The following is a 23,990-nucleotide window of genomic DNA, read 5'->3' as shown; positions in this document are numbered from 1 at the left end:
GCTACAAAGGAGTTTGGTTTCTTAATGTGGATTTACATTCCAAACATATTTCCTGCCAGAGCCCCAGGAAAGCCCCACTCTCCTTTCACCAGTAGGCTGGAAAGCAGGGCTCCTAGGAGATGGAGTTAGGAGCCAAGAGCTTGTGTGGCGGCGCCCCGTGGTCCCTCTTGGAAACAGGAGAGAAACAAAGAGCCTAGGCTCCAGGGAGGCCGTCGCTCTCCTAGACAGCCCATCCTCCTCCCAATTCTGTAGATTTAAAGCGCAGGGCGCAAGAATCGGCTCAGGGAAGAGGCGAAGTCTCATTGTTCTGGAGGTGTGTGACGGTGACCTGAGAGGTCATATATCTTTCCATTAACCCTACCAACACTCCTCAGAGGCATTTGCAACCAACCCCACACTGCCTAGTCTCCAAAGCGAGAGGAGCGATCTTCAGCCTTCAACTGGAGACACTGGAGCTGGGCTCCGAGTTTCCAGGCTTGGGGTACGAGGTCAAACAGCTCCACCCAGGCTCTAGGGTCACGCGGAGCGGCAAGGGCCAGGCGCGCGCAGCAGGTGCGCCAAGTCCCCGGGGTCCCCGCCCGCCCGCCGGGCGAGCTGCCTGGCGCCTCGCAGCGGCGGCGAAGCGCTGGAGCGGAGAGGAGGAGCCTCGGGCACCGGGCGGGTGGAGTCGCCAGTCGGAGGGCGGTGGAGGCGGATTTCCTGGGAGGGCTCTCTGGAGCTACCATGGCGTTTGGGAAGAGTCACCGCGATCCCTACGCTACCTCCGTGGGTCACCTCGTAGGTAAGGAGACGCGGGGAGCAACATCCGGGCTGGCTCTGGGGACCGTGGGAGCTTTGCCCGTTCGACTCCATTCTCGACTGTTGGGGGGCCGAGTTGGACCAAGTTGGAGGAAAATGCTACCCTCCCCCGCAGCTTTCCCACGCCACCTGTGTGCCACCTGAGGCAGCTGTCCATCTTTCTTTCTTGGTTCACTTATACCAGGACCTCTCTGGAAAAAAAAATGCAAAATCTTCCTCTGGATGTCAATTGGGCGAGTGGAGCCAAGCAGGTGACCCGCAGCACTGTGTGGAGTGTTGGGGCCGCTGGGAGGAGAAAGTGGAAACTTCTTGACCCGGGGAAGGTTCTTCATAAAGTGCGTCCACTCCCAGCACTTTATTGTTCTGCCCATTTTACAGACCAAGGAGGAGAAGGCTCAGAGAAGCAAATTAGCGTGACCTCACCTGGAGAGGCAGGTTTCTCCAAACCAATTTTCTCCAGCGCACGGCTCAAGTGGTCTGGGTGGCCTTTCGCATAAACACAGAGATTGAAAGCTCTTGTTGGTGGTGCTGAGGACAGGGAGAGGGGCCATCTGGAGTCACAGGGGCCCTCAAGCTTCGCCCTCCAACCCAGCACTGCCCTCTTTTCTCCCGTGTGCTTGTGCTCCGAACTAGAGGTGGACAACGCCGAAGCCACTGACGACACTTGGCTTTTTGCCACCTCAGACCCATTCTTTCTTTTGAGGGCAGGGTGTGGCACCAGGATGTATTAATGACAGGCAAACTGTCTGGAACTTAATGGGGTGATGAAATCTTAAGGACCTGGTATTTGTAAGGAGGGCTTAGATTCAGAGAGTTGAGGCTGAGGGTAAGTTAACTGCTGTAGGGACGGGGGACATTCTGGAACTTAAACCTGTGTCTCCACATCTTCAAAATACGGGAAGAGCGCTGCCCTTAAGGAAAAACCCTCTCTTCATTGCCCATCTCCTAGCTTGATAGTGTGTATTAGAATGAGTCCTGAGAAGAAACAGATCCACACTGAATCTTCACAAACAAAAACTCCAGAAATATGTCAAATTATCCTTTACTTCTGTAAACATTTAGAACTACCTTCAGGAAGGCAGTCTCTACCTTCAGGGAACTCACTTGCTTATAAGGAAGATGGACATATTTTGTAGTTACCACCATAAGAACCTTTACAAACCTAGAAAACACCCCGGGCGGTGGTGGCGCATGCCTTTAATCCCAGTACTTGGGAGGCAGAGCCAGGTGGATCTCTGAGTTCGAGGCCAGCCTGGTCTCCAAAGCGAGTTCCAGGAAAGGCACAAAAGCTACACAGAGAAACCCTGTCTCTAAACACCAAAATAAATAAATAAATAAATAAATAAATAAATAAATAAACCCCACCAAAACAAAAACAAACAATAGAAAACACTTAAGGCATGCAAAACTTATGAAAAGGGAAAAAACGAACTCAGCCTTTGAAGAGTGAATAGTTCTCTAGAAGAGGAGGAGGAGGAAGTATCTGGCAGATGGAAGAGTAATGTGTGCCTAACAACACAGGCAAGATTGCTCAGTTTTGTCCATTCAGAGCCAAATTCAAGTGTCACACTATGCTTGGGGATCTTTGTCATAGAAGCCAGTAAACACACTGACAGTGGAACGGTAGTTCTCAACCTGTGGGTCACGACCCCTTTGGGAGTCAAACCTCCCTTTCACAGGGGTGGCCAAAGATCATCGGGAAACACAGCTATTTGCATTTCCGTTCATAACAGTAGCAAAATTAGAGTTATGGAGTAGCAACAAAAACATTTTCATGGTTGTAGCTCACCACAACATGCAGAAGTGTGTTAAAGCATTAGGAAGGTTGAGAACCACTGTGTTAGAGGTTCTCCAACCCTCGTTCTGTGTTCTTAAAGAGGCTGGCTAGAGAAGGGAATATCAAGGGTGTGAGTGTGTAAATCTGCCTGCCATAACTTTGATGCCAGAAGTCATCTTGCTCAGTTACTGTGCTGGGTCTTCCTTTTTTTTTTTTTTTTTTTTTTTTTTTTTTTCTTATTCCCCCACCAAATACATAATTTAAAAATACAAACAGTGAAATCAAATAACCTTGATTTGAATGCAAGTTCTATTTGATACGTTCGTGACCTTGGGTCATTTCTTTACTGTCTTCGAAATTCTTTCATCATCTGTACCTGGGTTAAATGAGAAAAGAGTGATGTGTGGAAGGAAAAGTATTGGCTCAGGACCCCCAAGACCAAGTTCTCAGCACCAAGGAGATTTATGTGCCCTAGAGGGACAGAGGTCAGAAAATAAGAGACAAAGACAGGAGATAGAGGACGAGGGAGAAAGGGAAGGGAACAAGGGAAGGAGGAAAGGGGAATTTGTCCCGGAGGGATAAAGGATTGCCTCTGGATAGAGAGGAGACAGATGTGGCACATAGGAAAATGGCGGTTTATAAAGGTACATCGCTGGTTAGCATGAGGTGTTTGATTTTAATTGGGCATTTAATTAGGTGAGCCAAAGAAAGATTCTGATTACTGGACTTCCAATACTTTGATAACTGGACCTTGGTAGTCAGCCTCAGAAGGAGGAAGTGGCCAAATAAGGGAATAGACCTTGGTGGCTAGCTTTAGGAATGTAGTCTAGTGGTTTCTAGCAAGATAGAGGGAATGAGGGAGGAGGGCAAGACTGGCAAGGCAGGCCTAGGTTGGCTAGAGTCCCTTCAATGTGTAGTCCACCTTGCCCGTGACTACACAGGATGCCACAGATCTGAAATTCTGTCTTCTGAAAGAGCCTGGAGGATAGAGATTTAACTGGTCTGTTTTGGCCCTATGGCCAGCTGTTGTAGGCTTTCTTAATGGCTCACTCATTACTGTTGCAACAGCAGCCCTCAGAACTTGACTTCTGATTGATTCCTGGGTAACTGGGAATGGTTTAGGAGGGGGAAAATCACTTTACCCTTTGGTAGCAGAGACTTCATGGTACTTGTTAGTGCACCAGGCAGAATATTTCAAGGAGACAAGATATGTTTTATTCTGTGGTGGCTCAGACTTAACACAAGCAGCTTTATCTTTGCAGAAAAGGCTACATTTGCTGGAGTTCAGACTGAAGACTGGGGCCAGTTCATGCACATCTGTGACATAATTAACACCACGCAGGATGGGTAAGTTCATGATGATGTCTGCGCCTTTGTGCCCTGAGAAGATACATCCGAACTGCGGCGTGTTCTCCCTGGCCCACCTTTCCGGTGTTTTGTTTTTTTTTTTTTTTTTTTTTTTTGAAATGACATTTTGCTGTCCTTCAGGCACATCCTACCTCATGAAGACAGCGGGCTGACACTGGGGACTCCTTGCTCCAGCATGCGGAGTACCCAAGAGTTCATTAGACCTTGTCCCCTCCTTTGCCTTTTCTTTACTAGTTTTACGTTTTGTCTTTGTCTTGCTCAAATTCTCTGTTTTAAAAAGATTTTAAAAAGAGAGAGAGAGAGAGAGAGAGAGAAATTGTTTCTTCCTTTAGAGCTTTCTTGCACTCTGATTGCCGGTATTTTATGTAACAAAAACATTATCCCGAAGCTGGGAGCTGGGTGGCTTCTGGTGGTGTCCAGGCCGGTGGTGACCAACTCTCTTGATTATTCAGGAAACAAATGAACAGTCTTTTCTTTCCCTGTCAGGGGACAGCGCTTATCCTTCATCATGCCAGCTCACCCCTGTTCATACTGTACTCGTACAAGATGTGCTGTGTGTTGATACACTATCTAAGCTGGAAGTCATTAAAAAGAAAGAGAAAGAAAGAAAAAGTCTTTAACAAGGACAACTTCTTTGAATTTAATCAACTATAGGTTATGATCAAAGGCGAAACTTGTTCATTTTTGTTGAAATTTTTAAGGGATAATTGATAGAAAAAGAGTTAGTCTAGTTTGTGATAATGAAGAAAGCATGGCAACATAATTATTGGTTATATATTAAAGGCAAGTGCCTATGGTTGACAGGTCTAAGAATTTACAGATTTTTTTTTGAAATATGTCTCTGTATGTGGTATGCGTGAATGCATGTGTATTCACATGTGGGTGAGTACATTTTAGTGTGAAGGCCTGAGGCTGACCTCAAGGATCTTCCTCAACTGCTCTCCTTCTCATTGGTTGAGTCAAGGTTTCTCAGCTGATCATAGAACTCTGCAATAAGATCAGTCGACTAGCCAGCTTATCCCAAGCATCCCTCTCTACCTTCTAAGCAAGCATGCGAATGACCAGGCAGGCTGTAATCTATCCACCATAGATTTACCTGGGCCTGGGGATCCTGACTCAGGTCCTCAAGCTTTACACAGCAAATGCTCTACCCACTGAGCATCTCCCCAGATCACAGTTAGAGTATTATATGCCCTCTGTTGTGTTTAGGTCTTCTGTGAACCTTTTTCATTACTGTTATCAATCTCTTCATTGATCATGCAAAAGGGAAATCTAACAATGTGAATTTTGACTCTCTGCTTGCAGATCTTCCTAGCATAAAGTTATAGCAGATTGGAATTAGTAAACTGCTGTAACTCCTATATCCCCTTACCAATAGGATAAGTCAGGAAATGCTAAGAATCTTAAAGGGAACACTTTTCTTTTGTTGTTTTAGGGTTACATCTCCTGTAGCCTGATTTTGAACCTTGATAGAAACTGATGTGCACACATTTCATGATCAGTGTTTTCTATGTAATACACTTACGTAAATATCTTTGTTGCATCTCACGGTGGGGGGTTGGGGACAGGTGGTGTGATCTATCTATTTCATAAGGACACTCAGATGTGGTAAGTTAAGTGGCCCACCTAAGGTGACAGCAGAATCAAGCATCAGTCTTTATTCTTATGCCATTCCTATTTCCATATTGCATATTGCTTTCATGGAAACTGCTTCTACATCCAAATTGATGATTTCAGTGTATTTATTACCATAGGCCAAAAGATGCAGTAAAAGCTTTGAAGAAAAGGATTTCCAAAAACTACAACCACAAAGAAATACAACTTTCCTTGTCAGTAAGTACTTTTAATGTTATAGTTGAGATTGTGGGGTTTTCCTCGCCTAGAATTAACATTTTCAATGAGTTAAAAAAAATATAATCATAGTCTAAGAGATGACCACTGGGTAATAATAAGATTTGGACTGTGTGACTTAAGACTCCTCATCCACTTGAGAGCAGCGGAAGGGAGTTCAGTTGACTACAGTGCCATCTAATTTTGTAGAAAGAAAACATTCCCACAGAATTAGTTTTTCCCTATCAAGATCTTAGAACTTGTGATTAAAAACTAGTAGATGATAAATGGATCAATGAGTGTGTGTTTGTATTTGCTGGCCACGTTTGAAGAAGAAGAAAACTGAAGTTGTGAAAGGTGGCTCCCTGGCAGCTTCCTACTTCTCTTCAGCACCACTGTAGACTCCTGAGGCACTAGCAGCCTCTGAAGTTTCAACAAGGTTCTTCAGATGATGTAATTTGTAGAACATTCTCTGTCACTCTATGCAGCTCTCCTGTGCACTGTTTCTTCTGTGATACAGATGTGAGCTCTTATTAAAATATTCCCAATTTCCCCCTAGTTTTGACCATATGCCTCTTTAGTCACATTGGTGAGTTGCCCTTTTCACTTTGGAAATGAGCTGTATGTCATCTTTATTTCTTCTGGAAGTTAGACCACACCTAAGTATAGCCAACATCACACTGTTTTTAGGAGTAATGGCAGTGTTTACCAGAAGGCTATGAGGCAGATGTGGGTATAGTTCCAACTTTGTAGGTTCACATGGAATACTTGGAGACTGACTAAATGAAAAGAAATTAATAAATGGTATCCATGCTACAAATACAGAACAAACCCTTCAGTTGTGATCTGACTGTAGTTTTAGAGGCATTTTCCTCCTTCCTGGATTTTGGGCTCTCCTCTGTCTCTAACTCATAGCAGCCAGCTCAGGAAGACCCACAGAATGATGTGAACTATTGAGAAAGGAATAAAATGCTTTTGTAGAAATGCCAAGGCGTCAGGGCTAGTATGGAAATGCCTGATATATGACTGATGCTCTTACCACCAGTAGAGGTGATCATCTTATTCCATTGCACAGATAATGAAACAGATAAAGGATGTTCAGTGACTATACTAAGATTAGCTTGCTATTAGTAGCATGTGTGGAATTTGAACCCAGTCCTAAGAGCCTAAATCCCATGCCCTTTGCTCATACCACTTTTCTTCTTAGAGTGAATCAAAGCTCTCATGTATTTCCTCTGTGTCCTCAGCACCTTCCTGCGTGCATAGTACAGAGTCAGACACACAACTCTATCCAGCATAGAATGAATTAAGTCCCCTGCCTCCCTTCCCCCAAACTTCATCCCATTTCCTCTACTATTCAGGAAGACTTGGCACCTAATTGAAGGTATTTTTAGACCTTTGTAGAAAGGAGTATAGACAGCACTAAAATGAAATATCTAAACTAGAGCACTAAAATAGAGTATATCATGAGTGCAGAAGGTTAAGAGAATTGAGTGAGAAAGATAAAGGCAGGGGGGATGAATGAGTACCACCTTCTGCATTTCCACGTGGGTACCGCTTTGCCGTCTCACAGTTGTTGACCCTCTTTAGTGGTTTGCCTCTGTTAGTTTTGTATACTGCCTCCTTGATGTTCCAGTGGTTAGATATCTCCACGTCTGTGTTATCCATCTTCACTTTGAATGGACAGGGCCCCTCAGAGGAGGAAGATGGGTTCAGTAGAATGTTGTTCCATGGATCTTCCATTTCTCTTTGGGTTTCCCGTCCCCCTTTCTATTAGTCTAGCCTTTGAAGCTTTACTCCGGCTAACTACTTCTTTTTTATTACATGCCACCTTAACTATAGCTAATCTGCCTTGAGATTCCCCACCAGCGTATGAAAACCAGAGAGTCTAAAACCCATGCTAACGTAAAGAAGAAAGTCAAAGGTTAGGGGTCAGAATTCAACGTCATTGTTAGCATCCAAGTTCATTAAGGTCAAGGAAGATGCCTGCTTTTTCTTGCATTTCTTTCTTTTCCTTAGTTTATTTTAAAGGTTTATTTTTATTTATGTGTCTGTGTCTGTGAGTGTATGCCACATGTTTGTAAGTGCATTCAGAAGCTGGAAGCAGGCGTCAGACCCCTGGAGCTGGCCTTACAGGCACTTGTGAGCTGCTTAGCATAAGGACTGGGAACTGAACTTGGATCCTCTGGAAAAAGCACCACGTGCTTTTAAGCACTAAGCCATCTCTCCAGACTCCCTTAATTAATTTTTAAGTTGGCATACAAAGCAATGGATTTCCTTATGTCATTTTTATACATATTTGTCACTAAGCATTATTATTATTCGTCTATCTCTCCTTCTGCCCCGCCTTCATCATTACCTTCTTGATAGACCCTTTCTCTACCAGTAGCCCCTCTTATTTCATGTCACATGAATTCCATTGTACCACCTTTTCTCCTTTCTCCATTCCCATAAGCTATATTGGATTAAACAAAATAAGCCAGATTCTTATTTATTGTCTTTCGTAGTTATCTCAAGGCCTCCGCACTGGGTTCAGTATTCTCTTAGGCAAAATTGAATTGTGGGAGAAATTAGTCACAGAAAGAATTACCCAATGTCTATCAAAGGTGACTGTAAGTTTACCAATAGACTATTTAAAAAGTCATCCCATGTGTGAACTTTCTATTTTATTTCTGTGAAGTGATGAGAGCCAATTATGTCAATTATGAATGTTTTTAATATTGCCTGTCATTTTGAGTCCTCCATGGACTTGTTCCCCTTGGTTGGGTCTTTGACACAATCTGACTCTACTGTGATTTTCTACCAGCACTCACCGCAGAGTTTTAGCAAGAAGCCAGTAGCTTTTGTGCTTTTCTTTTGCAATGCTGTGGATAGAATGCCCTTGTGCATTCTAGACATGGGTCCTACCAGCCCAAGGAGTCAATAGCTCTGCTTTGTCTTTCATTCAGTGTTGGTTCTAAGCTTGCTTGCCTAAGCTAGAGAGCCCTTTCTAGAATGAGTCAACTGTGACTAACCTCAGCAAATGCTACTGTCATTGTCCAATGCAAGGTGGTTGAACAAGTTCCTGAGAGTCAAGAAATGTAATAGTCCTTTACGGAGCATACACTAAAAAAGGGTTAGAGCGATTTCAAGAGATATGTAAAGGTCCATCCAGTGGTTTATCACATGAGAAAAGGGTGAGAAGACAGCTTTCTCCTAGATATAGCTAGTAGGATAGAGTAGCCCTGCCTTGATGTGATCACTGTTGGTGGTCCAGATAGAGCTCTGATGGACCTGAAATCTAGTATCGTTGCTGTACCTGGTTTAGATACCTATAGTGAGAAGCAAAACTGTGAAATGGTGCTTTTTCTTCTAGCTGTCTGTGAAGTTTTTTGTTTGTTTGTTTGTTTTATTGTTTTTTTGCTGATAAGCACATTCTGTCATGCTAGAACATTCTCCATAGACACAGTGGTCTCAGTGGTTACCATTTGCTGAGGTCCTGCTATGTGTCTTCCTCTCAGAGTAGATGGCGTTTCATACAGCAAGCTCCTAGAAAGAGGACAATGCCCATTATGCACACAGAATTGCCACAAGTTCACACAAGTGACTTGCTCACTAAGCACAAAAATAGATGGGTCAAGTGTTGAGTCATTCACTTCTGCTTTTCTTGGTTGCGTGGTTCCTGCAGTTCTCTCTCCCACTTCAGATTATGGATTCCTACTTATCCTGCTTCCAAAGACAGGTTATCTGAGGACATTTTCACCAGAATTAGATAGCAAACTATGTTAAGAAACTCATATAAATTTGTTTAGTATGTTTTGGAATCCAAGTGAGCTGGGGGGTGAGGACTAGAGACATAATGGAGGAAATGATATAGAAATAATGAGCCCTGACATTCTTGATTCCGGCAGGAAACCACAAAGGGCATGATTGACAATCTCTGGATATTAACACTCTCAGGACTGTGTGTTGACTCTGATTTTTGTGGGTGTACCTTCCAAGAATGTTACCCATTACCACAAAGTATTAATAGGCCAAAGATAAAAATTGGTTTGGGCACTATTGAACAAGAAATTCATCATTTACTTTACTGTAAGTGAAAGGGAGACACAGAAGCTTGATATCTTATCCAAGTCTGCACGAGCAGTTGGATAAGTATTTCCGTTAACTCAGATGGAATAGAGGCACTTGTCTTCAGCATCTCACCCATGAAAAACTCGCTTGAAGAGTTGATCAAGCTCGGCATCATTTCCACTTCGCCTTTCCAATTCTGTCTAGCCAGCTTACATCAGGACACAGTCATCTCACTTTGGTGTGGGTTCTGCTTCTCTCTCCCTTTACTTTTGGTGTTTCAGTAGCTTCGTGTACCCAGCTTCAATATTTTCTGATTGCTCCCATGGCCTCGTTGCTTTCAAAGTATAGCTTTTGTACCTGCTGTTACTTTTTGTATTGCATGAGAGGACACTCAAAATGCAGCACATGTTGGGAAGTCAGGTGCCAGGGCCGCTTTTCTAATGACAATTTCCTGGTTGGGGCATAGTCTCTTTGGTCTCACAAACTAAAAGTGGCGTGGAGATTTAATTTCATCTTTAGATTAGTTTTAGAAATCAGCTTTCTGCGTGCAGTTTTTCCATACCAGCTCATTCTTTATTAGCCAGATTTGTGCCTGTGTTGTTTTATTCAAAGTATCCCTCCTCTTTGCTCCTCCTTGGTGGCCTTGATGATTCCATTGGGCCCCTTCACTCTCCTGACCTGCTGCTGTAGATGTAGAGTTCTCTGCTAAACATATTTGAATATTTTCCTTTCAAACCTAAAATAACTAAATTTTGCCCCACCAACTTTACCCCTAGAGTCCCCAGACATATCACCCCATCCACCTGCATCTTTCCATGGAAGGTACCAGGCAGAGTGAAAGTCTTCAGTTTTCTTGCTTCAATAAATACATATTCCAAGGTCTTCCTTCAGAATCCATTCTTTCTGGTGAACCCACACCATCCTGGTTTCATCTTTTTCTGTATTGGGTCTGTACCAGTGAGTGCCTACCAGATCACCCTATCACTCCAGGTTTTTCCACCTTTCAATTTCCTTCTGTAGAGTACTGCTGATACCTACCCAGACAGTAACTTTTCATATATGATGTTGACTAACAAATTCCCTTCAGGGACTCCTGGATAATGTCTCGACTCTATCCTGCCAGACCGATATCTGTACAGTCTAGACGATGCCCTCACAGACTTGGTCCGTGGTACCCTTCCAATGTTTTCAATTTGCCTACATCAAGAAGCCACTATGAGAGACAAAGCAGAGTACAAATCTCCCATGTGACAATTCATACATGTTGACACCTTTATGTTTTTTCCACATGATTTGCATTAGTCATCTTTCCAGGAATCTCTGGAAGTACTATCTACCTAAGGTAGCTTTTAAGGAAGGTTCAGTGTGGCTTGTGGTTTCAGACATTTATGATCGGGTGGCCTGTGGCTAGTCAGCATGCCATGGTAGAGATTTGTGGCAGAGCTAAAGCCCTCATCTTATAGCATGAAGGTTAGAAAGAAAAACAGAGATCATAGTTCCACAGTCCCCTTTGAGGTTATCCCTGCCACAACCCAGAACATCCCACTAGCACCATTTTTAAAGTTTCTGCTACCTGCAAATAGCAGCAAGATTTTAACATAGGGGCCTGTGGAGCATTCCAGATGCAAACCAGAGCAGCATTCATCCATCAACAATACAGCTATATATTCCTTTCTGTTTTCCTTGGTCATTTTTCAGTGCCCAGCTTGGCACCAGCCTTATCTACAACTCACACACATTCACCTGACTCTCAATAATCACACTTGCCTATCAAGGTCTATTGCTAGACAGGCTGCAATTTATTTTCCAAACCAAAACATTTAAGAGTGAAAGGGTGTGTCATTGTTAACAGAGCTGGGACACCAGGAGGTACCAGGCTGACCCTAGATAACCTGCAGAAATGTTACATCATCTAGCATAGCACGTATGTTTTGCTTGACGTTGCATATAGCACGTGGCATCAGCTACCACATGCTGCTGAGTGCTCTGTTTGTATCCTGACTCCTCATCAGTTCTAGCCTCTGGGTAGTTTCATTCTGCTTCTTCTTCCTCATAATATTTGAACCTAACATTTCATCATATAGTTTAGTAGTTTAAGAAGCAGACAGTGTTTGTTAATTAGAACGCTAGCAGAAGTCATCCTTTGGTAACATTTGTTTGGTCTTAAATTCACAAGTGATTCTTCCAGAGAGCTGTAACATTGGACTTTGCTCTTTAATTCAGCTGATTGACATGTGTATGCAGAACTGTGGTCCAAGTTTCCAGTCTCTGATTGTGAAGAAGGAGTTCATTAAAGATACTCTAGTTAAGCTGCTGAATCCCAGATACACCTTGCCGCTGGACATTCAGAACAGAATCTTGAATTTTATTAAGGTAAGTCTGTTGATTTATATCACAGAATGGTAAATTTCTAAGTATAGAGAGATAATGATGCAAATGATCCTTTGTTTACCTAGGATTAAAGCATAAAGCACTTTTTCTTCTCTCTCTCTCTCTCTCTCTCTCTCTCTCTCTCTCTCTCTCTCTCTCTCTCTCTCTCTCTCTGTGTGTGTGTGTGTGTGTGTGACATAGTCTCTCTCTAGCCCAGGCTGGCCTCTAACTCTCTATGTAGCCAAGGATGATCTTGAACTTCTGATATTCCTGCCTCTACCTGTAGCTGAAGTTTTCATGTGTCTTGCCTGGTCCACAGCTGCTCAGACCCAAGAAAACACACAGAGGCTTATATTAATTTAAACTGCTCAGCCATTAGCTCAGGCTAACTACTGACTAACTCTTGCACTTAAACTCAGCCCATTTCTGTTAATCTATATGTCATGTTGTCATGTGTTCTATGGTTTTACCTGTGTGCCATTACATGCTTCTCCCTGGATGGAAGGTTGGCGTCTCCTGACTCAGCTTTCCTCTTCTGAGAATTCTCCTTGTCTGCGTATCCCGCCTATCATTCCTGCCTGGCTACTGGCCGATTAGCTTTTTATTTATCAACCAATCAGAGCAACACAGAACATCCCATCACATACAGAACATTCAACAGCATCCACCTACCAAGTACCCAGTTTATGCAGTAATGAGGATGCCCAGTAATATATGCATCCTAAGCAAGATCTCTACTGAGGGAGCTACATCCCAGCTACATGTGTTAAGGCTTCTGTGGAGTAAGATTTCCTGACATTCAATAGTGTCCTTCTGCTGAAGAACTGGTGGTCATTTCCCTGCTTCTTTTTCAGTTTCTACCATATCCATGTCACATGGGAAGGTAATGATGTGTATATTCATTCTGCAGATAAAGAAATTATGTTCTAGGGTTGTTTGGCAGGAAAGCTACTGATAGGATTTTAGAATGTTTACATTTTAGATTTAGGGCAGCGGTAGATGATTAATAGTATCAATCCCAGTGCTTGACAAAGATATTGAAGCATGGGAGTCTGATGATTCAAAACACTTTATATTATTATCCTAGCCTGCAAAAATGGCCATTCTGCCCTTTGAAAAGGGCCATTCTGTCCACAATATTCAAAACTAGCTTTTTCTTTCTGAATAGAGTACATAATTTTCAATTACTCATTTTCCATAATAAGCTTTAAGAAGTTTTTTTTTTTTTTTTTTTTTTTTTTTTTTTGCTTTTTTTTCACTCTGGAACTTTCTATCTCTTGGATTTAGACTTGGTCACAGGGCTTCCCAGGAGGTGTGGATGTAAGTGAAGTGAAAGAAGTGTACCTTGACCTGTTGAAGAAAGGGGTTCAATTCCCACCTTCGGCTGCAGAGGCTGAGACAAGGCAGGAGGTAGGAGGCCTTTCTTTGATGCATGTAGAGTAATATATGTTGCTTGGGTCTTTTCATATTGAAAGGGATAATGCCAGTTCAGGCAGCTTAGTAGAAAGATGAATTTATTAGGATATGTCTGCATCTCATAAAATAACCTGGGTTTAGGCTTCACCACTTACAGTATGATTTGAGGCTTAGTTTGTTGACTGTAGTGTGTATACCATACTGGAATCTTCCTTCTGAGAAGGTTCTCGGTGTTTCTACTCACACTGATGTTGAGAAGCATAGACCTAGAACATCATGCTCATGATAGGCCACTGTAGCTGTCCACTCACAGGGACAGATCAGGCCTGATCCGGGGAGCTATTCCTTGATGGAGGAGAAGCCTTAGCAGCTGTAGGGGTTAAAAAGACTTCCCATGAGTTGGTTTGCCATTTTTAACAACACAGAAAATGGACAATGATAATTTCTCATGGCAGTTCATCATATGGTGCCTTGGTGAAAACCAAGAGGACTTTATCAACTAGTCATTTTGTTAATTAGCCTAATTTATGAATACTTCCTATGTCACAGCATGCCATTTGTGTAGAGCTCTTCTCCAAATATTGGACGAGTTGTGCCCAATGATGAACTTTGAGCTAACACCAACTACTCCGGACTTTTTATGAGAGTGCCTGAGTCAGTTGACTGAGAGCCAGGCTTGAGGTTGCTTTGTTAATTCATGTCTTAATGCTTGCTTATTTTATATCGATAGGCTGCCCAGCTCTCACCAAAACGACCAACACCTGTCCCTACTGCACCTGCTCTTTCTTCTATAATTGCTCCCAAGAACCCGACTATTTCATTAGTCCCAGAACAGGTAACAACACTGACAACTGTATTTATTCATGTCTTTTTCGAAGCATCATACTGACAGTTTGAGTTTTCTTAAGAACATTATGAAGTGAAAATGCCATGAAACACAACCCTCCATTAAGTAACATCTATATTTTGCTTTCTGAGATGAGGTATCCTCTGTGTGGCTACTTCTGGCCTGAAACTCACTATGTATCCCACGCTAGCCTACAATTCTTGATAATCTCCTTGCGTGGGAGGCATAGGCTGCATGCCTACGTATCCCCTTCTTTTACTGTGGGGTGAGGGACTGCCACTTAGAAAAGCTGTGTCATCATGCTTTATTTCTATGCAGAATTAGCCCAGTGAGTTTGTCTGAATTCTGTGTTCACACATTTAAAAATCGTGCTTGGGGGCCAGTGAGATGGCTTGGCAGGTAAAGTTGCCTTCCACCAAGCCTGATGAATTCAGTTGAATGCCTGCAACCCATGTCGTAGATGGAAAGAACCAGCTCCCAAAAGGGGTCCTCCTACTATGTAAACACATACACACACACTAAATAAATAAATAAATAAATAAATAAATAAATAATAGCTAAGTAGATGAATGAATGAATGAACAAATGAATGAATAAACAAATAAACAAACAAACAAATAAATAAATGCCTTGCACAGCCTTGGTACAGGAGGGAGGGGCTTGGACGTACCTCAACTGAATGTCCCAGGCTCTGCTGACTCTCTATGGAAGACCTTGCCTTGGAGGAGGTGGAATAGGGGGTGGAGTGGGGAAAAATGAATAGAAAATTTCTTTTTTTTTTTTTTTTTTTTTTTTTTTTTGGTTTTTCGAGACAGGGTTTCTCTTGTGTAGCTTTGCGCCTTTCCTGGAGCTCACTTGGTAGCCCAGGCTGGCCTCGAACTCACAGAGATCCGCCTGGCTCTGCCTCCCGAGTGCTGGGATTAAAGGCGTGCGCCACCACCGCCCGGCGAAAATTTCTTAATAATAAAAAGGGAAAAGAAAAATAAGTAAATAAATAATTTTTTTATAAAAAAAGAATGTTGACCAGTAGAGGCTGTGGAGTAGGTCTGGGGTCCACCGACTGACTCTTGTTTCTTTTCAGTTCACAGAGCCCAGTAGCTGGTTGTCTTATTACCTATGTTAATTGTACCAAATGAGTTGTATTTTCTCCTTAGTTTCCGTTTATAAGAGATTTAGATGAGTACAATTATTTATGATGCTCATTTATATCTTTGTATTAAATACCTATTGTTGAAGACTTTATATTAATTTGAAGGTTTCATATTAATATTGTTCACTGTTTCTCATATTAAAAAGCCACGTGATTACTTCCTTTTAGAATTTAAACCATTTAAAAAATGTTTCTCCTTTTATCTTTCCTCCTGTAATACCATGATAACTTTAAAACTATACCTCCTTTTCTTGTCTTTTTCTTTTCTGATTGTTTGCCAGAAACTCAGGATAATACGTGATGACATCTCTTATTTTTTTCCTGGTTCCTATTAACTTCTGTTACTAGGTATTTCCTACTTATCCATATTGGTTCAGATCATTTAGTTTCATCATCAGTAACTTTCCTGAGGCATATCTGCGGATTTCATGTAAGAAATGCCAAGTCTATTCAGGAAACAACAGGGTATAATTTGTAAAATAATTATACATAAGCTGAGGTAAACCTTTGTATGTTTGAAAACATTACATTGTCAAAGGCATTTGATCACCAGCGTTTGTCCTGTGGGCAGGAAGCAAGAAAGCTGACTGTCTGTGTGTCACACTTAATGACTGGAGGTCACATTGCTCTCTGCAGATCGGGAAACTGCATAGTGAACTGGACATGGTGAAAATGAATGTGAAAGTGATGACTGCCATATTGATGGAGAACATTCCTGGGTCTGAAAACCACGAAGACATAGAGCTCCTGCAGGTATGAGGCCAGGGGCAAACAAGCAATGAGTTCCGAAAAGTCATTTTCTGAGGAACTTTGAACTTTGGAGATGGAAGGCTTGTTAATAGCATCTAATGGCCCCTCCCCTTACATCTTGGATTCCTTTGATTTCTAAACTTAATGAAAAGATACAGTAATCATTTTGTCAGAAATGCAGTAGTAACAGACATGATCAACCCTAGCCCTTTTATAAAAAATAATTTAATGTAATTTATAGCTCGGTCCTATGCAATCCAGACTTACATTTGAAGTATGTAAAATTGCCTTATGTCCATCTGCTCAGCAAACTCTGAGTGGTTGTGTTGTGGTTAGGGGTGTAGAAATGAAGGGGCTGTCCTAGGCCTTGGCTAGGTTGGTTTGTAAACAAGATAGTAAAGTATTACAAGTGCCTAGATAAAAATATGTCAGTCTGTGGTATGATCGTGAGTGGGGAAGACACAATTTTAAGTGAAAATGTGGATATAAAGAGTACTTAGCTGTGGAGGAGCAGAGTCATTTAGTACCTGAACCCACATGAGTGGCTGCATGGTTATCCCACAGTTTTTTTCTACTAATGTGCCTACGTATGTTTACCTCCCCTCTACTGTCTTTTTTAATTATCAATTTTAATTTTTAGTATTTATTAGTTGTACTAAGGCGCAATGGTTCATGTATGTAATACTAGTACTTGGGAGGCTGAGGCGGAGGATCTCTTGAGCCCAGGAGTTCAAGACTACCTGAGCAACATGGCAAGACTCTTATATAACAAAATGAAACAATCAGATATAGAATTCCATTTAATCCTTATTGGTTTAAGAGGCAGTCGGGGTAAAAAGTCAGTTCCTAAGTCTTTCCTGAAAGTTAAGAACCTCCTGGTGTTTTTCCTCTTCTCAGATCCCCACTCCTCATTTTCTGTGGTGGTGTTACCTTTCTTCTACTGAAGCATACTCTCCTCCTAGGAGTAAACTTCGAGTACTTGCAAGTCCTAGAAAATTTTTTTGTTCCATGCTAAATGCCAGTTAATTTAGCTGGATAGATTCTAAGCATAGCATTCTTTCCCATGAGTCCTTGGAAGGAGATGTTCCATCGTTCTCCTGAATCCTATGATGTTGATGAGAATATTCTTCAAGCTCTGATTCCTCCTCACTTGTTTCATAATTGATTAGTTATTTTGTGGCTTCTCTTCCCTTTAATAATTTTGTTCTGCTGTGAATAGATGTCTGTGTATGTGCATACATGTATAATTCCCTTATTATCCTGCTTGATAGTTTCTAGGTCCTTATCAGCCTTAGGTGTATTTTTGATTCTAGGAACTATTTAGTTTTTACCAAAGATATTTCATCTATCTTCCATTCTTTCTAGTCTTACACAGTGTTTTAGACAATGAGATTTCCAGATGGATTTTTATTATTTCTCTTATTTTAAACTTTTCTTCATTTGTTTGAGCTATGGTTCTTGGTAAAAATTCTGTATTTGATGTAATGTTTCTTGAAAACTTATGTAGCAGTTTCCCTAATCAGCTTCCCACTAAATGCACTATTTTAGTTATTACCTTTTTGTTTAAAACCCTGTGTGGATTTTTATAGCAGTGCTGATTTTTTGTTGTGGTTGTTTGCTCCTCTGTTTCACTTTTAAAGCTGCCTTTCTATCTGTAGTGTGGACTCTTATTTACATATTCTTCTGTTTATTACCTCTCATATCCTATGAGAGGCTCTCTGCCAGCTATTGGGCATTGTCTGCTGACCCATGCCGAGAGAATTTCAAGGCTGCAGGATGTGGTTGGTACTGGTTTTCAGCATTTGAGTATTTTGCATGGGATGATGCTGACTGTAATACAGTGGTGGCTGATCTTCTGGATTATAGGCTTTCCACTGTCTTCCTCGATATTGTCAGCAGTAGGAAAAAAGACTATCTGTCCCAATCATGGTTCTCACCTAGAAACATTTTACACACACACACACACACACACACACACACACACACACACACACACACACACACACGTTTTAAAGAAAATAAATCTTCCACACATTCACTTAGATATTTTTATAAAAATTAAACATGAATCTCCATAGATCATCTCTCTATATCTTAGTAGAGACCACTAGGACCTCATGTACACCTTTTAAAACATGCCTCCCCCCATTAATGGACATGAGCTTATGCTATCTGCCAGGTGAATAACTATAAGATGATTTCAACTCCCATTTTGGGAGCATCAAGTTCTAGATGAGATAGATCTCTTCTCTGTTTCACTGGGGACATCATGTTATGCCCTGAAGGGAGCTTAATCAGATTTCCAGAAAGAATCACTAAAAGCATATAAACTGGTCACGCGTGGCTGCAAGCCTATGAACCCAGCATTTTGTCAGCTGAGGCAGAAATATCTCAATTTGGGACCAGTAGGGTCTGTGTAGTGAGTTTAAGATCAGCCTGGGCCATAGAGTAAGAGACCTAGTCTCAAAAAATAAAATGAGCATAGAAACTGAGAAGCTATATAGCCATATCCAATTTTAAAAGAGCCTTCTGGTGGCATTAATTCTAGGAAAGACCAAATTTTAGAAGACAACTTAAAAAACCTTTTGTTTGGTATAAATGATTTTTTTAAAATGATATATAGATGGAAGTTAGCAAAGCAAGCTTTGTCTGGCTTAGTGGTGCATGCCTTTTAACCCCAGCACTTGGGAGGTAGAGACAGGTGGATCTCTGTAGTTGAAAGTCAGCCTGGTCAACAGAGTGAATTTCTAGCCAGCCAAGGCTATACAGTGAGACCCTGCTTCAAAAATAACCTATTTTTATCCTTTTAAAAATTTATAAAGTTATGACATATTATGACTTTGGCTCTGCCTCCCAAGTGCTGGGATTAAAGGCGTGCACCACCACTGCCCAGCTATTATGACATTTTAAAAAAGCCACTTAATCCAACATCTGCAAATTTATTAGACCAAAGAATTTCTGCTTGCTAAATATATAAAGTGAAACATAAGAATAATATAACTTAGAGCAACAAATAATTTTAAAAAAACAACCAGGGTCTTACTCTATATTCCAAGCTATCTTTGTATTTGCTGTGAAGCCCAGCCTGCCAAACTTATGGCAATCCTCCTGCCTCAGCCTTCTAAATGCTGAGGTTACACTACACTTGGCTCAAACCGTTAATTTCAATCACCAATGTAGGCATATTTTATTTAGGAGCATTGCATCATTTTGCTCAGCATTCTTAGAGTTCTTTACTCTCATTGGACTTTTGCTATTTGTATGAAATGAAGAGCTTACATGCTGTGGATATCGCTCTATATAAATAAAACACTGATGGCCAGTGACCAGACAGGAAGTATAGGCGGGACAAGGAGAGAGAAGAATTGGGGAAACAGGAAGAAGAGGGGAGAGACACTGCAGCCACCGCCAGGATAAGGAGCATGTAAAGACGCCGGTAAGCCACCAGCCACGTTGCAAGGTATAGATTTATAGAAATGGGTTAATTTAAGATAAAAGAACAGTTAACAAGAAGCCTGCCATGGCCATACAGTTTATACATAATATAAGCGTCTGAGTGATTATTTTATATGTGGATTGTGGGACTGCAGGGCTTGGTGGAGCCTGGAGAGAAGCCCTCCAGCAACACTTACATGATATTTAATAAAAATAATATTAGTGGCATCCTATTAGTGTAGGAGAATAAAAGAAAAATCAATCATTGGAGTTCATGTGTAGTAATCCCTTAAAAAAAATACAATTGGCCCATTTTTAGACATAAAATTTGTAGCTTGTGTTGCTAACAAGTATGTTCAATTAAAATTTAAAAACAAATATTAGAATAAAAGGGTACGTTGCACATAGCAATTTTAAACAATTGTTACAGCAATATTCCTAGTTTCGCATGATCTTCTGAAGCCTGTTCCAAGCCTTAAATTGAAGTGACTTATGACTTTCCTCTCATGTTCTCATCCATCCATGGCAAATAAGCCTTAAATAAAAATATACACCAAAACGCTCCATTTAAGTATGTGAATTGAGTTCTATATGTTATTCCGTTAGGAACAAAAGTCTTTTTGTCTCAGTCTGTGGGTGTAGATGTGTAGTGGTTTTCAAGTATGATTGTTGGTTGCTGTTCTGATGCCAGAGCCCAGGGCTGTGTATTTCTCTGCATAGCAAGGACACTTAGGTGATGAGTCAGCATTAGAATCCAGCCCATGCTCAGTTCTGACACAGATCATATACAGACAATACAGCATTTAACTTTAATTTTCTTCCTATGCTTTTTGTAAGCAATACATTAACGATCTGGTGTGAACAACACCGCTTAATTTCTCTTTTTTTTTTTCTTCCTTCTTTTTTTTTGTGGCCAGCGGGGGGTGGAGGGGGTGGGAGTGGGTTGTTTTTCTAGGCAGGTTTCTCTGTGTAGCCCTGGCTATCCTGGAATTCACTCTGTAGACCAGGCTGGCCTCAAACTCACAGAGATCTGCCTGCCTCTGCCTCCCAAGTGCTGGGATTAAAGGCATGCACCACCATAACTTAGGCTGTTCTTAATTTCTTTTTCCAAATATTTTTTAATCTAATTAACTTTCTTTATTCTAATCATCCTCTATGGTTAATCTAAAACAATGAACTGGATGTAATCATCTATGGAGAGAAATGACTGGGAGCCTATGTTTAAAGATAAGTATAACAAAGATTGACTGTGGCTGAAAAGAGTGATTCTTTAGATTCTTATTTTTTACTGTTTCAAATTTTCTTACACCTGTCTGAACTGTGGGGACCAGTAGCACATGAACCCTGGGCAATGGGTAATAAGCTCTACTTCCTGATTGGCCACCTTCATAGAAACTACAGGAGATTCTGGAGGCTCAGCATGAGCCTAGTTCAGTGGTTTCTCAACTTTACTAATACTGTAACCTTTTAATACAGTTCCTCATATTGTGGTGACCCCCAACCATAAAATTATTTTCATCGCTACTTCATAACTGTAATTTTGCTACTATTATGAATCATAATGTAAATATCTGATATCCAGGATATCTGGTATGTGCCCCCAAATGGTCACGACCTACATGTTGGGGACCACTGGTCCAGGTGGTCCTCAGAGAAGATGAGCATTCCAGTGAGAGAAGAACTAACAGCAAGGAATTATGTGTAGAGGGTGTCGTGAGCACATTGGCACCATTGGCAGAAGTGGACACATCTAATATCAAGACCATGCCTTCATCCCTTCCTCCCATCAACACCAGTACGCCCAGTTTGTTAAACCCCATCAGAAACCAGTAGCCATTGAGGGCCTAATGATGCAGCCAACAAACAGAAGAGGGTAGTATGTGTGATCCTTGGATCTGGAAGACAAAAAGAAGGAAAGTGGTCAGCAAATAGGAGAAGTCTCCTCTCAAACCCTGTTGGGACTTTCGTGCATGTACAAATTGCCCGTGACTATTTGCTAGCATTAGGAGATCCTGTTTTCTGTGCTTCTCCTCACACTTCATTTGTTTGGAACTGGCTCTCCCTATCCTTATATCTGGAAGGCCCTCCCTGTTCTTCCCGTCCATGTTAAGCATTAGATCACGAAGCTGGGCTGACTCACAGCGCTCCTCTACTTCCTGAGACTCTAAGGTAGCTCTGCTGCCCCTCCTCTCCTTACTGCCGTCTTTCTGTGGACTTAGACCTTTGCTGGGTGGAGACTGCATTCCTTTTGCGGATATAGAGTATGGATTTGAGAGGCAGCAATCCGTCTGATTTAAATGTGTCTGATCTGGGCAAGGGAAGCAAGAATTGCAATGTATCTGAACTGTATTTGCCTCTTTGGCATTGTGCACTTGGCTTTGGGTACTTTGCTCTTCCCCTGAACAGCTAGTTTTCTTCTTGGTACTTCCCCTTTCTGAGCAACCCCACCCCCACCCCCCACCCTTCGCATGCCCCTTTTCCTTTTCTTCCTTTTTCCATTTTTAAGACAAGGTATTGTGGTGCTCGCCAGTCTGGCCTAGCCCTCCAGCCTCAGCCTCTTGAGTAGAGTCACAGGTATATGCTACCATACTTAGTGGTTTTTCTTTTCTTGTTTTGCCTGGCCTCTGTAGGACAGAGGAGAAGAATAAGGGGACCTCATATTTTGAAAGTATGTAAGTAGAGAACACTTTGGATTAGCCTACTGGAGAAATATAAGATCATGGGAAACTAAAATTTGATCCTGGAAAGATAATTTGTAAACCAGTTGAGGGGAAAAAAAATCTGGAAGAAAAAAAAAGGCAAAGAAAAGAATGAAAAACAGTTATCCTTTGGCCGCTCTCATTGTTATTACCACTTGTAAGAAACTGAACAGAACAGACTTTTCTAGTGTCTTGGGGTCTGTCTCCTTCCCTTTAGAGATGAGGTTGCCTAGTGAGAAAGGGGATGATTTGTGCACAGGATATAGCAAATGATGGCATGGTAGACAAACTACCCTCCCAAGCAAATATTTATTGGTGCCAATTCACTTCTCATTTGGGACCCAGAACTGGCTGCCGATGGCTAAACTATTACCTTTCCGCTATGAACCTGAACCAGTTCTTTGACTTTTTTGGAAGGAACCTGAAGGCAGTAACTGAGGCCTTTGCTTTGAAATTCACCACAGTGTAATTGAGAAACAGGGGGTCCCTTTTGCAGGGTCTTAGTCTTGTAGATAGAAGAATTTCAAAACTTACTCGGAAGTTTGAGAAACCCACAGCAGGGCAAACAAGCTGGAGGTGTTGGCAGCTGCTGGAAGGAGGGAGATGGAGCCGAGAAAGGAAGTCCTGCTTTCTGAGTTAGAGGTCAGGAAAGTAAGCAGGATCAGCAATGGAATTCTGAGTAGCTGCTTGGGAGGTGGGGGTAGAGGGGGTTCAGACCGAGTGAGAATGCCCAGAGTAATCAGGGCAAGCAGCCTTTGTATTCTGGCAGGTGTTGGAAATGGGAAAGAGGGAGAAAAAGCTTTCTGAGTTAGAAAGGAGGAACGGTATCTAAAGAATGTATGCCATTAAAGGGGTAGTTATTCCCTCCGTGGTCTTAACATGTCTTCAGGAATATCATGTTTCCCTTCATATCTTGGTTTCAGGCTGTTCTCTGAAGTTGTATAACAGGATTTTCTCCTTGCTCAGGAGGTTCTGGCCTTGCTAAGGCAAGGGAAATTCCTGCTGTCCTTATCAAAAGGCATTGTCAACCACTAAGTCATTTAGGACAGAGGTTTCTTGTGATTAATTACCAGTACTTCAAATTCCAAAGAGGGACAATTGCGATACACCCCCCTTTCTCAGAATTAGTGTTAGCCGGAACACGGGACTAAGCTGATCCAGGGACCTATCCATCCTCACTGACCTTCAAGGCAGCTAATGTTTAACTAGCTGCCTAACAAGAGTACTTCATATGGTTGTTTACTGTGCGTGCTTTTTCTACTAGAGGAGCTAATTAAATATCTGTTGAGTTATATGCATCAATGCTCTGCTGAAGAATTAACACCTCAGGACAAAAGAAGTTAGAACAGAAGTTGCTGAAGACCAACATCTTCAAGAAATAGATTGTTGAGGCCATAGAGTGGAAGAGTTTAAAATGAGTTTGTGAGGGTTATGTTGACAATTTGTTCTGCTTTAGGGTGAGAGAGTTTTTCCTTTTGAACAGATAGAGGCATGCTG

The 23,990-nt window shown here is 41.7% G+C and overlaps 1 protein-coding gene across 3 annotated transcripts in view; it reads left to right on the top strand.

The window, feature by feature from the left end:
* The first annotated feature begins 631 nt into the window (after positions 1-631).
* The window catches only part of Tom1l1 (target of myb1 like 1 membrane trafficking protein), a 48,409-nt gene continuing 25,050 nt past the window's right edge, over positions 632-23,990 (top strand). For 2 of the 3 annotated variants that reach the window (XR_005090492.1, XM_037201575.1), the window contains exons 1-7: positions 633-781; positions 3,838-3,922; positions 5,698-5,776; positions 12,050-12,199; positions 13,484-13,606; positions 14,343-14,447; positions 16,246-16,362. Coding sequence is in view for 2 of the 3 variants with exons in the window: in XM_037201575.1 (XP_037057470.1) it covers positions 724-781; positions 3,838-3,922; positions 5,698-5,776; positions 12,050-12,199; positions 13,484-13,606; positions 14,343-14,447; positions 16,246-16,362 (717 nt within the window). In the remaining variant the exon portion in view is untranslated. Of the gene's footprint in view, positions 782-3,837; positions 3,923-5,697; positions 5,777-12,049; positions 12,200-13,483; positions 13,607-14,342; positions 14,448-16,245; positions 16,363-23,990 lie in introns of all 3 variants that reach the window. The other variant, XM_037201576.1, reaches the window with a different exon arrangement.

The sequence above is a fragment of the Peromyscus leucopus genome, chromosome 8b, assembly GCF_004664715.2.
Source record: "Peromyscus leucopus breed LL Stock chromosome 8b, UCI_PerLeu_2.1, whole genome shotgun sequence".
Lineage (NCBI taxonomy): Eukaryota > Metazoa > Chordata > Mammalia > Rodentia > Cricetidae > Peromyscus > Peromyscus leucopus.
Note: the sequence above shows the minus strand (reverse complement) of the source record. Positions and strands in the feature narration are given on the sequence as shown.